This window comes from Oncorhynchus kisutch, linkage group LG20 (assembly GCF_002021735.2).
Source record: "Oncorhynchus kisutch isolate 150728-3 linkage group LG20, Okis_V2, whole genome shotgun sequence".
NCBI lineage: Eukaryota > Metazoa > Chordata > Actinopteri > Salmoniformes > Salmonidae > Oncorhynchus > Oncorhynchus kisutch.
Window position 1 is genome coordinate 12,969,138 of NC_034193.2, and position 15,431 is coordinate 12,984,568.

Below are 15,431 nucleotides of genomic sequence, written 5' to 3' on the forward strand. Positions count from 1 at the left end.
AGTCATCTCCTGTAGGTAAGACAACCACATATCACAGTCATCTCCTATAGGTAAGACAACCACATATCACAGTCATTTCCTGTAGGTAAGACAACCACATATCACAGTCATCTCCTGTAGGTAAAACAACCACATATCACAGTCATCTCCTGTAGGTAAGACAACCACATATCACAGTCATCTCCTGTAGGTAAGACAACCACATATCACAGTCATCTCCTGTAGGTAAGACAACCACATATCACAGTCATCTCCTGTAGGTAAGACAACCACATATCACAGTCATCTCCTGTAGGTAAAACAACCACATATCACAGTCATCTCCTGTAGGTAAAACAACCACATATCACAGTCATTTCCTGTAGGTAAGACAACCACATATCACAGTCATCTCCTGTAGGTAAGACAACCACATATCACAGTCATCTCCTGTAGGTAAGACAACCACATATCAGCTGTAAGCAAAGTCAGTGTTAACAAGAAAAGACAAGTAAAAGTGTTGATTAAAAAAGTCAGGGGGAGTGGGGCGTTGTGGGGCGTTGTGGGGATTATTGGAGATACTGTTTGAAGACGTGGGTTTTCAGATGTTTTCGGAAGATGGGCAGGGACTCAGCTGTCCTGACGTTAGGGAGAAGCTCGTTCCACCCTTGGGGTGCCAGGACAAAGAAGAGCTTAGACTGGGATGAGCCAGAGCTGGCCCCTCATAGGGGTGGCAGTGCCAAGCGGACTCCAAAAGTTTAAAGAAAGAGAGGCAGGAAGACTCACTGATTCGCTGTCGGACAGGGAGGACTGGCGGGGCTTGCCAGTCTTACCGGGGTCAGATGTTGTACTGGTGAGGGTTGAGCGACGGGTGGAGGACATGAAGCTGCTGTTGCTATAACGATCTCTGGTAGGAACACACAGCAACACACCCATAAATGGAATGTACCTACTGATAGCTAGCCTGGAGTGGGGGGAGAGAGAGAGAGAGAGAGAGAGAGATGTTAATTGCGTTAAGCTAGAGAGGTGATGGGAGGTTTAAGATTGTCTAATGTACTGTATTATAAATCCATCTGACATTCTAATTATCGTAAAGACTATTAGGTTAGAGGTCACTCTAGGAACAGATTAGATACACACACTGAGTGTTTCTAAGCAGGTGCTGCAGATTAAAGAGGAAGTACCCACACACTGCAATCTATGCTCCGATGTGGTTCATCTATCAAATGTTGGAGACTTCAATGGGCAAGCTGCAGTTGCTATATCCATTCTTGGACGTATACATGAATGATATCTACCCATTGATTTTTGAAGAATATAACTTGCCTAAAAAAAAGCCCCACGAGCTTTCTTTAACTGTCGTACCCCCATCAGAACCCAAAGTATATATGCTTTTTTTTAAATCACAGTGCAGTCAAAAACATGTTTTATATATACTGTAATCCCACACTATGAGGGTGGAATAATGCTGTGAAATTTTGAAGATGATGATGCCCTTTTAATGTAAGGAGCTGTTTGAAAAGACTGGTGACATGGAGTTTGGCCTGCCTGGTGACATCACCAGGCGATAAATTAGTTAATGGACCTTTAAGAAAGAGAGTTCCAAACTTCTCTGCTAATAACAGCTAGCTTTCAGTTTTCTCTGCCCTACTCAGACCCCTCCCAGACAGTCCTAGCTAAATTCTTGCTTGAGAAAATTGCTCTTTGCTGAGGAGCTATTTTTGTTTCTTTTTGACCATTTGAATTGAAAACACACACAGTAAAGTACTTCACTGTTACCCAGAAAGGATTTGATATTGAGATAAAAACGGCTGCATGGGACCTTTAATGTAAACAAACACTGTATTTCCTCAAAACATGGTTAAAACTATAATGTTGATATCATAGACGGTCAGTCTTTCCATCCATAACTCTATCTATGAACACTTCTCCAGTCCCAACCCTCAGATGTTTACCAAACCAGTGGTGGAGAAATCGCTTTTTGTTATTGTGTCAACTGTGGATTTCAACTGTAAGGGTTACAAGCACAGTCAACAAACCACATGGGGTCTGTGTCTTTTCTAAAGGTTAGAGGTCGCCTCGGACTCACTGAGTCATTACTGACACACACATAAGGTCACTACGGTTACACAGAGAAGGATCATGGGTCAGACAGATGCTAAGGCAGCTGCTTATTGAACCTGTTTTGAATCTAGCTCAGCCCATTGATAGTAGTCATCCACCTATACAGCAGATGTGTTGAAAGATGATGTGTGTACCTGTAGTTGGGGTGTGTGATGGTGATGTGTGTACCTGTAGTTGGGGTGTGTGATGTTGATGTTTGTACCTGTAGTTGGGGTGTGTGATGCTGATGTGTGTACCTGTAGTTGGGGTGTGTGATGGTGATGTGTGTACCTGTATTTGGGGTGTGTGATGGTGATGTGTGTACCTGTAGTTGGGGTGTGTGATGTTGATGTGTGTACCTGTAGTTGGGGTGTGTGATGGTGATGTGTGTACCTGTAATTGGGGTGTGTGATGGTGATGTGTGTACCTGTAGTTGGGGTGTGTGATGTTGATGTTTGTACCTGTAGTTGGGGTGTGTGATGCTGATGTGTGTACCTGTAGTTGGGGTGTGTGATGGTGATGTGTGTACCTGTATTTGGGGTGTGTGATGGTGATGTGTGTACCTGTAGTTGGGGTGTGTGATGTTGATGTGTGTACCTGTAGTTGGGGTGTGTGATGGTGATGTGTGTACCTGTAGTTGCGGTGTGTGATGTGATGTGTGTACCTGTATTTGGGGTGTGTGATGGTGATGTGTGTACCTGTAGTTGGGGTGTGTGATGGTGATGTGTGTACCTGTATTTGGGGTGTGTTATAGCGTATATAATAGGGTTGTGGATGGCAGAGGCTTTAGCGATGGCAGCAGGAACAGAGTTCATATACGGAGTTAGCATGTCAGCATACCTGAAGAGAGAGAGAGAGAGAAATTACTCAGAACAGCAAATTTCCTTACACACTCTCCTTCAGCTGGGGCAGCCATGCAGTTGAGAGAGGGGGTACCATGATCTGACACACACACACACACACACACACACACACCATCCTACCCTGCGAAGGCGGTGAGCGCGACACAGGAGTATGGAGCCCAGGAGATGACGTAGAGCAGGATGACGATGAGAGCGATCTTGGCCGTCTTCCACTCAGTCCTCATCTTATGCATGCTCTTCACTGAGTCCCTGGTGCCCTCGTTTATCTTACACACGGCCCTACAACACACACACACACAAAAACACACACATACACATTTACATATGACCATTACTGACAGTGGTCATCAGTGAATTATCAGCAGAAAGTATGGCTCAATAACGTATAAGAGCATCAACATCAACATCGATAACACTCACTCACCCGTGATACACGTCAGTATTCGGCATCTACACAAACAACAACTTACAGATGCACACGAACAACGACAACATCTCATCTGCCCAGACCCACATGCTCACATCCCCATCCCTAGTGCCTGGCCACACCCCCATCCCTAGTGCCTGGCCACACCCCCATCCCTAGTGCCTGGCCACACCCCCATCCCTAGTGCCTGGCCACACCCCCATCCCTAGTGCCTGGCCGCACCCCCATCCCTAGTGCCTGGCCACACCCCCATCCCTAGTGCCTGGCCACACCCCCATCCCTAGTGCCTGGCCACACCTCCATCCCTAGTGCCTGGCCACACCCCCATCCCTAGTGCCTGCCCACACCTCCATCCCTAGTGCCTGGCCACACCTCCATCCCTAGTGCCTGGCCACACCTCCATCCCTAGTGCCTGGCCACACCCCCATCCCTAGTGCCTGGCCACACCCCCATCCCTAGTGCCTGGCCACACCCCCATTCCTACTGCCTGGCCACACCTCCATCCCTAGTGCCTGGCCACACCCCCATTCCTACTGCCTGCATTATTGTTTGCCACATGGCTTTATATTGCTCCAAAAAAAAATATATTGACTTCCAAGTTTTTAGCATAAGTTTTTTCAAGATGAGTGAAAAACATATACCATGTACCATGTGTCATATACCATATACCATGTGCCTTATACCATGTACCATGTGGCATGTACCATGTGTCGTATACCATGCGTCATATACCATGTGCTGTGTACCATGTACCATTTACCCCATACCATGTATATTGTGACATATACCATGTACCATGTGCCATATACCATATCCCATATATCATGTGCCTTATACCATGTACCATGTGTCATGTACCATGTACCATGTGTTATATACCATGTGCCATGTGTCATATGCCATATACCATGTGCCTTATACCATGTACCATGTGGCATGTACCATGTACCATGCGCCATATACCATGTGCTGTGTACCATGTACCATTTACCCCATACCATGTATATTGTGACATATACCATGTACCATGTGCCATATACCATATACCATTCACCATGTACCACGTGCCATGTGCCACATTCAATGGGCCATGTGTCACGTGTAATATGTTATGTACCATATACAATGTACCATATGCCATGTACCATGTTCAATATATAATGTACCATGTGTCATATGCAATGTTCAATATATAATGTACCGTGTGTCATATACAATGTCCCATATACCATGTACCATGTACCATATATCATGTGTCATATGCCATGTACCATATGCCATGTGCCATATACGGTGTACATTATACCATGCATAATGTGCCATATTCCATGTACCATGTACCGTATGCAATATACCATGTACCATGTACCACATGCCATATGCCATGTGCCATATACTGTATAAAATGTACCACGGGCCATGTGCCATATACCACATACCATGTACCATGTATCATGTACCACATACCATGTACCATATACCACGTACCATGTCTTTAAATGCAGACAGACGGATTAAAAGCAAGAGTACATGGTAATACTTCTGACAGCCATCTTTCTAGTTCCGCCCACAACTTCTGGACTTTATAGCAGTCCCAGAAAGACTAGATTATTAAGTCATTATTAGTTTAACATTAAAGACACGTCCCTGACGTTGTGCTGAAGGACTTGTGAATTTGTCTCTTGTATAATAAATGACATACATTAGTTTATACTGGATTAAGCGTACATTTCTTGTAACTGTAATTTTTTAACTTTCCCTCCATCTTGTGGAACATCAGAATCAGCATCTGCCTCTGGTGCCATAGGTTGCATGTTTGAATCCAGTGACAGACAGTCATTTTTATATTTTTGTTTTATGCATATCCCAAACCTTAATACTAACCTTAACCATTCAGAGTCAATACCTAACCTTAACCATTCAGAGTCAATACCTAACCTTAACCATTCAGAGTCAATACCTAACCTTAACCATTCAGAGTCAACACCTAACCTTAACCATTCAGAGTCAATACCTAACCTTAACCATTCAGAGTCAACACCTAACCTTAACCATTCAGAGTTAATGCCTAACCTTAACCATTCAGAGTTAATGCCTAACATTAACCATTCAGAGTCAATACCTAACCTTAACCATTCAGAGTCAATACCTAACCTTAACCATTCAGAGTCAATACCTAACCTTAACCATTCAGAGTCAATACCTAACCTTAACCATTCAGAGTCAATACCTAACCTTAACCATTCAGAGTCAATTCCGTAACCTTTACCATTCAGAGTTAATGCCTAACATTAACCATTCAGAGTCAATGCCTAACCTTTACCATTCAGAGTCAATACCTAACCTTTACCATTCAGAGTTAATGCCTAACATTAAGCATTCAGAGTCAATACCTAACCTTTACCATTCAGAGTCAATACGTAACCTTTACCATTCAGAGTTAATGCCTAACATTAACCATTCAGAGTCAATGCCTAACCGTAACCATTCAGAGTTCATGCCTAACATTAAACTTAAACACTTTGAAATTTGACATTTGGAACAACTTTGAAATGGTGCTTTTGAGAAACATGGATGAACGCCTAATTCTGCCATGAGACTGTGAGAGCTGGTTGACTGTGTTCAATAGTGTGTGCGCTCACCTCGTGGCGCTGCGTACAGCGATGAAGATGCAGATGTAGCAGTAGATGATGATGAAGAGGGGGATGAAGAAGACGAAGATGAAGAGCAGCATGGTGTAAGAGCGGACGGACGGCGTGAATGTCATGTAGTCCCACGAACACGACGTCATCAACCCCTCTGGGACGTACGCACCTGACACACACACACACATACACACACACACACACACTTAAATATACACACACTGATACGTCGCGTATCCCTCAGACACGCAGATCTATAAAGATTGTGTGTGTGTGTATGCGTGAGTGTGTGTTGTGTGTGTGTGTGCCCGTGCGTGTGTTTGTGTCTGCGTGTCTGTCTGTCTGTTCGTCCGACTCACTCCAGCCAAAGAAGGGAGGTAGGGACCAGAACATAGAGTAGAACCAGGCAGCAGCCATGACATAGAGGGCCCGACGTCGGGACATCACACCCATGGATGCCAGCGGCCGTGTGATGACGAAGTAGCGGTCCACGGCGATCACCAGCAGTGTGATCATACTGGTCATCCCAAACAACGCTCCACAGAACGCATACAGCTCACATGCTGGGGGAAGAGATTAAGAGAGAGAAAGGTGGAGTATTGACAGAAAGAGAGAGAGAGAGAGAGAGAGAGAGAGAGAGAGAGAGAGAGAGAGAGAGAGAGAGAGAGAGAGAGAAAGAGAGAAAGAGAGAAATAGGTTAAGAGAGAGAGAGGTGGGGTATAGACAGACAGAGAGAGAGAGAGAAATAGGTTAAGAGAGAGAGAGGTGGGGTATAGACAGACAGAGAGAGAGAGACAGAGGGATCAAAAGTTAACATCAAGGATTAGAGAGTATGATGCATTTAGATGTAAATGATCTGAGGTCACTTAAACCTTTTCCCCCTAATACAAACAAAGCTATATATTAAGGTACTCTCTATACAGTTTACTGTAGTCAGACAGTTAGGATGTGGGTAGGGTAATCTGATCCTAGATCAGTGCCTATTGAATGGTGATGGAATCTCTACTGTAGGTATTGATCATCAGTTCCTCGCCTGTCCTTCGCTGTGTTTTACAAGGTGACCTGCCCTTTGCCATTGCTGAGTGAGATGGTGTAAGTCACGCCGACTCACAGAGGTGAGAGTTGTTTGTCTCTCCTCTCCTTCCTAACGATTAGAGTCTAATCCTGTCAATGGAGATCCCTACAGAGCTGATGACTGAACACCTGACTATGTGAGTCTCATAGATGAAACACTCACAGAAAGGTGACACAAATGAACAAATTGAATATACTGTTCAGAAACACTGAAGTTGTTGTGTGTGTGCTCCTTTTATAAGTCTCATGCTAAACACAGTGTGTATGTGTGTGTGTGGGGTGTGTGTGTGTGTGTGTGTGTGTGTGTGTGTGTGTGTGTGTGTGTGTGTGTGTGTGTGTGTGTGTGTGTGTGTGTGTGTGTGTGTGTGTGTGTGTGTGTGTGTGTGTGTGTGTGTGTGTGTGTGTGTGTGTGTGTGTAACCCTCTCACAAGGCTAATATTTGACTCTCATGATATTAACTTAAGTAGAGTATCTCAACATCATGGGATGTTAGGTGAGAAGGACATCTCCAATAAGAATCCCTATTGTAAACTATCTAGGATGATGACAACTAGGGTATTAACTTCAGATGGAATGATTATAGGTTTCTGTTATTGTATAAGGATATACTTTCCCATGCATTAAATCAAATTGAAACAGGAAATGACTCCACCAAGGCAACATACATAAGGTTCAAAATGTGTATTATTCCATTTTCAAAGCACAACATCAAAATTAAAAAAGAATAATAAACCCCAATGAATCGTGCACAACCCATGACCAAATTATTTCAAGCTTGCTTAACCCCGTTGGCGCGCACTGGAACGGAAAAAAATGTGCGTGTGTGTCTGTGTGTGTGTGTGTGTTCTCCTCTAAAATGTGTGTGTGTGTGTGTGTTCTCCTCTAAAATGTGCTTTAAGAGGCTTTCAGCATGGAGTTCATCAAAGGAACACAGATCGATTCAGCTGAGGATGAGTGGAGAGGCCAATTATATACCATCAATACAATGTCATTCAGAGAGAGAGAGAGAGAGAGAGAGAGAGAGAGAGAGAGAGAGAGAGAGAGACTCCAAACAAATTAACAGCCAAAGCTGCAGGAGTGGATGGACTTCATTAGTTGTCATTAAACCTCTATTAAGTAATTTGCCCTTCTCTCCCATAATCCCATTTCTATGGTTACCTTTCTCTCCAAAGATCCACCTGTTGTGCATGCTGTTGATGAAGAAGATGGGGGTCTGAGTCACACACATGAGGAAGTCTGTCAACGCCAGGTTAATAATGAACATGTTGGCTGGAGTACGTAAACTCCGACTCCTGGAGGGGGGAGAGAGGGAGAGAGGAGAGAGAGATAGGGAGGGAAGGGGGGGAGAGAGAGAGAGGGAGGGATGGGTGGGGAGAGAGGGGGATAGAGAGAGAGAGAGAGAGAGAGAGAGAGAGAGAGAGAGAGAGCGAGTGAGTGAGTGAGTGAGTGAGTGAGTGAGTGAGTGAGTGAGTGAGTGAGAGGGAGGGAGGGAGGGTGGAGGGAGGGAGGGAGGGGGGAAGGTGGAGGGAGGGAGGGAGGGAGGGAAAGAGAGAGAGAGGGGAGAGAGAGGGAGAGAGAGAGAGGGAGGGATGGGTGGGGGGAGAGAGAGAGAGAGAGAGGGGGGGAGGGATGGGCGGGGGGAAAGAGGGATAGAGGGAGGAGAGAGAGAGAGAGGGAGAGAGAGGGAGAATGAGAGAATGAGAGAGAGAGAGAGAGTGAGAGGGAGGGAAAGAGAGAGAGAGAGAGGGGAGAGAGAGGGAGAGAGAGAGAGAGAGGTGAGGGGGGAGAGAGAGGGGGGTGGGGAAGAGAGAGGGGGGGTGGGGGAGAGAGAGAGAGAAGGGGGAGGGGGAGGTGGAGAGAGAGGGAGGGAGGGCGGGGAGAGAGAGAGATAGAAAGGGAGGGAGGGGAGGGGGGAGAGGGAGGGGTGAGGGAGCAGAGGGTAGAGTAGAAGAGTCGGAGAGATAGAGGGAGATGGAGAGAGTGGAAGAGGAGAGAAGGAGGGGGAGAATGGTCCGTGAGAGAGAAGACAGGCTATGTTCACACTGCCCACAAAATGAGGTGGAAACTGAGCTGCACTTCCTAACCTCCTGCCAAATGTATGACCATATTAGGGACACGTATTTCCCTCAGATTACACAAGAATTCGAAAACAAATCCAAGTTTGATAAACTCCCATATCTACTGGGTGAAATACCACAGTGTACCATCACAGCATCAAGATGTGTGACCTGTTGCCACAAGAAAAGGGCAACCAGTGAAGAACAAACACCATTCTAAATACAACCCATATTGATGTTTATTTATTGTCCCTTTTGTACTTGAACTATTTGCACATTGTTACAACACTATTTATAGACATAATGTGACATTTGACATGTCTTTATTCTTTTGGAACACTTTTTATTGTTTATTTCACTTTTGTTTATGATCCATTTCACTTGCTTGGCAACGTTGAATCCAATGCCAATAAAGCCCCTTCAATGAACACACAACAGATTCAATCAAACATTATAGGGCTTTAAAGAAGCATGAAAACATTATGATGAAGGCAGGTACCTGTTTTATATAACAACCCAAGGAAGGGTAATCTCGGCAAAAAGCGATTGATCTCATACCTGCAGAAGGCATACATTACGAGGAAGTTTCCAACCATGCCCGTGATGCCGACGGCGAGGATGACGGACCCGAGGGTGTAGTGGTGGTGGTCTGGGACATCCACCGTTGGGAAGGGCCATCGCACTGTCATGGCAACCTAGAGAGAGAGAGAGAGAAAGTGAGCGAGAGAGAGAGAGAGAGAGAGAGATACAGGTGATTGGAATTATGAAACCAATAAAAGTAGCCCCAGTCTTTACTATATGTTGAATGTTCCTATATACAGTAGTTACTGTAATATATGTTGAATGTTCCTATATAGTTACTGTAATATATGCATAATGTTCCTATATAGTTACTGTAATATATGCATAATGTTCCTATATAGTTACTGTAATATATGCATAATGTTCCTATATAGTTACTGTAATATATGCATAATGTTCCTATATAGTTACTGTAATATATGTTGAATGTTCCTATATACAGTAGTTACTGTAATATATGCATAATGTTCCTATATAGTTACTGTAATATATGCATAATGTTCCTATATAGTTACTGTAATATATGCATAATGTTCCTATATAGTTACTGTAATATATGCATAATGTTCCTATATAGTTACTGTAATATATGTTGAATGTTCCTATATACAGTAGTTACTGTAATATATGCATAATGTTCCTATATACAGTAGTTACTGTAATATATGCATAATGTTCCTATATAGTTACTGTAATATATGCATAATGTTCCTATATAGTTACTGTAATATATGCATAATGTTCCTATATAGTTACTGTAATATATGTTGAATGTTCCTATATACAGTAGTTACTGTAATATATGCATAATGTTCCTATATAGTTACTGTAATATATGCATAATGTTCCTATATAGTTACTGTAATATATGCATAATGTTCCTATATAGTTACTGTAATATATGCATAATGTTCCTATATAGTTACTGTAATATATGTTGAATGTTCCTATATACAGTAGTTACTGTAATATATGCATAATGTTCCTATATAGTTACTGTAATATATGCATAATGTTCCTATATAGTTACTGTAATATATGCTGAATGTTCCTATATAGTTACTGTAATATATGCATAATGTTCCTATATAGTTACTGTAATATATGTTGCATGTTCCTATATAGTTACTGTACTATATGTTGCATGTTCCTATATAGTTACTGTAATATATGCTGAATGTTCCTATATAGTTACTGTAATTTATGCATAATGTTCCTATATAGTTACTGTAATATATGCATAATGTTCCTATATAGTTACTGTAATATATGTTGAATGTTCCTATATAGTTACTGTAATATATGTTGAATGTTCCTATATAGTTACTGTAATATATGTTGAATGTTCCTATATAGTTACTGTAATATATGTTGCATGTTCCTATATAGTTACTTGAAGTTAATTGAACGTTTCACCCAGTAGGTCTTTGTCAGACTGATAGTAAACGAGGTATAGGCAGTTGAAACCTAGTCTCTCTCACTGCACCATGAGTCTGTTGAAGGAGACTAGCCCGGAGCGTATACAACTATGTTAATGTATTTAATGTTAATGCACACTACTTCTGAGAATTATCAAATGATCAAATCATGACATGACTATAAAGCTGTGAAATATTAAATGATCAAATAATGGCATATCTATAAAGCGTTTTTAACAAAAACTGTCATTGTGTCTCTCTCTCCCTCGAAAGACTCTTGACTAACTCAGTGAATTAATAATGCCTGAGAAGTCGATGTTTGGAGGATATATTGGTGTATACTGGAAAACCGTGCCAATATATACTCCAAACACCACCTTCAAAAACATTACCACTTTTATGCACCAAATAATTATTGCCATATTTTCATTAAAAACTTTATTTTGATGAATTTATTCATACTATTTCATCCTTCCAAGAGATACTGTCGTGACACAAATCTAGTGTTGCTACCCAAGCGGGCTGGTCGTTTGTTCTGTTGGTTCGGTAGCCAGAGGTGTGACCCAGTCGTTAAGGATTTTTGTCTATGGGCCAGACATTTGTTCTACGTGTTCTATTGCCATACTGACTGGCAATGTTCTTGTCCCTTGCTCGCTAACTAGCCAACTACGGCTAACTTACAGTCACGTCAAACAGTGCAGCCAGAATAACAGCAAAGAAGCTCCATTTGCATTTCTAAGCTGTTTTGTCATGACATTTATTTTGGATACATTCATAAGAATGAGCGAATGATGCGTGATTTCACCTGGCATAGAAAATGTGCTCTCTCTTCAAAACACTGTTATTCAGAGGAGCTAGCCAACCACACAGCTAACACAATCATTTCAAACTGAAGCTGGACACTGTTGTTCAGAGGAGCTAGCCAACCACACAGCTAACACAATCATTTCAAACTGAAGCTGGACACTGTTGTTCAGAGGAGCTAGCCAACCACACAGCTAACACAATCATTTCAAACTGAAGCTGGACACTGTTGTTCAGAGGAGCTAGCCAACCACACAGCTAACACAATCATTTCAAACTGAAGCTGGACACTGTTGTTCAGAGGAGCTAGCCAACCACACAGCTAACACAATCATTTCAAACTGAAGCTGGACACTGTTGTTCAGAGGAGCTAGCCAACCACACAGCTAACACAATCATTTCAAACTGAAGCTGGACACTGTTGTTCAGAGGAGCTAGCCAACCACACAGCTAACACAATCATTTCAAACTGAAGCTGGACACTGTTGTTCAGAGGAGCTAGCCAACCACACAGCTAACACAATAATTTCAAACTGAAGCTGCAAACTAGCTGCATTTTGTTTTGATTTACCAGTTTTCTATTGACATTTCTTTGTTTATACCCATAAAATGACGCTGATTCATGATTTCAACTGGCTGAGAAAAGCTGCCTGCCTATGTTCATTACTATGGAACAGCTGGTGATTGAATTTCAATGTTGAAACAATGTTGCAAATGTCAGAGAGACAGAAAGCAAGGTTTATACAAATCTCTGCTGTTGAAAGCCAATTGCTAGTCTAAAAGAAATGGGAGATAATGTCTAGATGCTTTTTACAGTGGAGATCAAGTTTATAAATTGCCTGGCTGGGCTGATGAGACAGTGGATTGCATAGTCAGATGGAACAGAGTAAATAAGCATTTCAACGTCATAGCTTTAGCCGATGGTAACTTGTGGAACAGCCACTGGCTGAAATGCAGTTTTAACCAATCAGCGTCCACGATTAGACCCACCCATTGTATAATTGTTCATATTACTTCCATTGTCTAACCAATAGAACACAGTGGACGTTTGAGGGTTCTATTAACTTCAGATACAATTGTATTCCGACATGAACTGAACCCTCCTCCTCCACTCCTCCACAGTCTGAGGAGTCAAAGGTCATTAAACATATCAAATCAAACTTGATTTATAGAGCACATTTCTTACAGAGGATGCATTTCAAAGAGCTTAAATAAATAAAATAACTAAATGGTGCAAAATATAACAAAATAATACCTAAATTAGACAAATGAAAATTGTACAACAATAATAAAACAACACTGAGAGACTAACGCATTAAAAATAAATACAAATAAGTAAGATACAGTATAAATAAAAGAGATAGTATGACGAAAAGCTAAGTAAAAGCACGGCTGAAAAGGTGTGTTGAATTCATTAATTTTGTTCATTTTTGAACATGTCGACAGTTTCTGAAGCACTCAGACCCTTCAGGTAGGCCTTTCCAGAGGCCAGAACTATAGTGGCTGAAGGCAGCCTCACCAAACATTCTTCTTCTGACCTTTGGAACGACTAAAAGGCCCAGAGGATCTGAGGGATCGACTGGGCATATATCTTAAAAGCATAAATACCATTTGGTGCAAGGCCACATAGTGCTTATAAAAAATCGATATAGCAATTTTAAAATCAATTCTAAAACTAGCAGTCAACCAATGCAGAGACTTTAAAATACCTGCTAGGTGTGATCTCCTTCTGGTGTTTGTAAGTACACGTGCTGCTGAATTCTGAATGAATTGGAGTTGGTTAATGTTGTTTTTGGATGACCGGACAGCATTGCAATAATGCTAGTGATAAAGGCATGCATTGGTCTCTCAGTGTTGGCCCAGCAGAGAAACAGAAACACTTTGGCAATATTTCTTAAGTGATAAAAAGCTGATTTTGTTGCATTACAGATGTGGGCACAATGGGCCTCAAAATGTAGGTCAGAGTCTAAAATCACAACTAGAGAATTAAGACTGATTTCGTCAACCGTTCTCAAGGCCATACATGAGTCTTTCACAGACACCATCACTGGCTATAGTCATATACGACATGTAACAATGTAACACAACAGATTAGATAAACTGGAATGACACACTCACTCACGGTTTCACAAAAAGAGCTGTGAACAAACTATGACCCCAAAAATGATAAAGAAACACATTTTATTATAATTTATTATAATCCCCCACATTTTGTATTATCACTAAAAGACCAAAGAACCCAAAAGGTTATTTGAGTCAGTATGGTTCCACATAGAACCCTCTTTTGCGTGTATTCTATAGTATGCAAGGCTGCATTTAAGCCAATGAGTAGAAGACAGAGAGCTTGGTAGCATCAGTGTTAATCTGAAACTACAGTCTCTTTGCTTTGGTGGGTACGAAAACAAGATTGGAATTTTTCCAAAACATAATCACTTCTGACCTGTTCTAATCTCTACTAAGAACTAGGGTCGACGCCCTCTCTCTCCATGAATACACACACACACACACACACACACACACACACACACACACACACACACACACACACACACACACACACACACACACACACACACACACACACACACACACACACACACCCCACACAAGTGCAGACGTAAACTTATATACACATTCTTCTGTGCTAGAGTAGGCAGGGTGCCTGTGAATGAGTCGGTCAGCTGTGATTGTGCCGAAATCAATTTCCAACATCTACGTGTTTGTCTGAGGAAGAGCTAAGGAGCTGTTGGGACAAGGACAACTATTGTTGGCCCTCTTTTCCATTCCGTCGACAACACAATCCCTGCTTTCTGTAATATGTAGGAGTTCAGCCGGAACTCACCCACTTCCTCTCTTTAATCCCTCTGTGTGTGTGTTTGTGCGTGTCTACAGTATGTGTGCACATGCACGTGTATATCGTCAACTGCCCCAGATCTGTGTACTTCAGTTCAAACAATAAAAAAGCCATTTCTTTTGGTAAACAGGGTCGGTGTTTGAGTAAAATAACCCTCTCAAATTCATACCTATGGATGCAGGGACTGACCATCCATGAGATCAAAACTATAGTTTTAACTGTGTTTTGAGGCTATAGTGTTGGTTTACGTTGGCTTTGTTTGGAAACATTGGGATCAAAAAAATATTATATTTTGTAAATTTATAAATTATATTCTTCAAGAATCAATGTCAATAATTCATTAAATTTAACAGTCCAAAATGTGATGTAGCAACTGTAGAATGCCCCTTTAAACCCACAGTTTCTCTCTCTCTCTCTCTCTCTCTCTCTCTCTCTCTCTCTCTCTCTCTGTGTGTGTGTGTGTGTGTGTTATAATTAGAGTTAGACATAAGGTTAGGGTTAGTGATTAGGTTTAGGAGTCTAGGGTTAGGTTTAGTTTTAGGGTTTGGGGTTAAGGTTAGGGTTAGGGGAAATATCATTTTTAATGGGAATAATTGTTTTGGTCCCCGCAAGGATAGTAAAACAA

General features: G+C 41.9%; 1 protein-coding gene across 1 annotated transcript in view; it reads right to left on the minus strand.

Annotated features, from left to right (window-relative positions):
- The window catches only part of LOC109865105 (melanopsin-A), a 31,376-nt gene that overhangs the window by 3,302 nt on the left and 12,643 nt on the right, over window positions 1–15,431 (minus strand). The window contains exons 2-8 of the mRNA XM_031799540.1: window positions 9,707–9,843; window positions 8,250–8,383; window positions 6,377–6,580; window positions 6,015–6,186; window positions 3,066–3,224; window positions 2,815–2,922; window positions 766–943 (exon numbers count right to left, since the gene is read on the minus strand). Coding sequence (XP_031655400.1) covers window positions 766–943; window positions 2,815–2,922; window positions 3,066–3,224; window positions 6,015–6,186; window positions 6,377–6,580; window positions 8,250–8,383; window positions 9,707–9,843 — 1,092 coding nt within the window. The remainder of the gene's footprint in view (window positions 1–765; window positions 944–2,814; window positions 2,923–3,065; window positions 3,225–6,014; window positions 6,187–6,376; window positions 6,581–8,249; window positions 8,384–9,706; window positions 9,844–15,431) is intronic.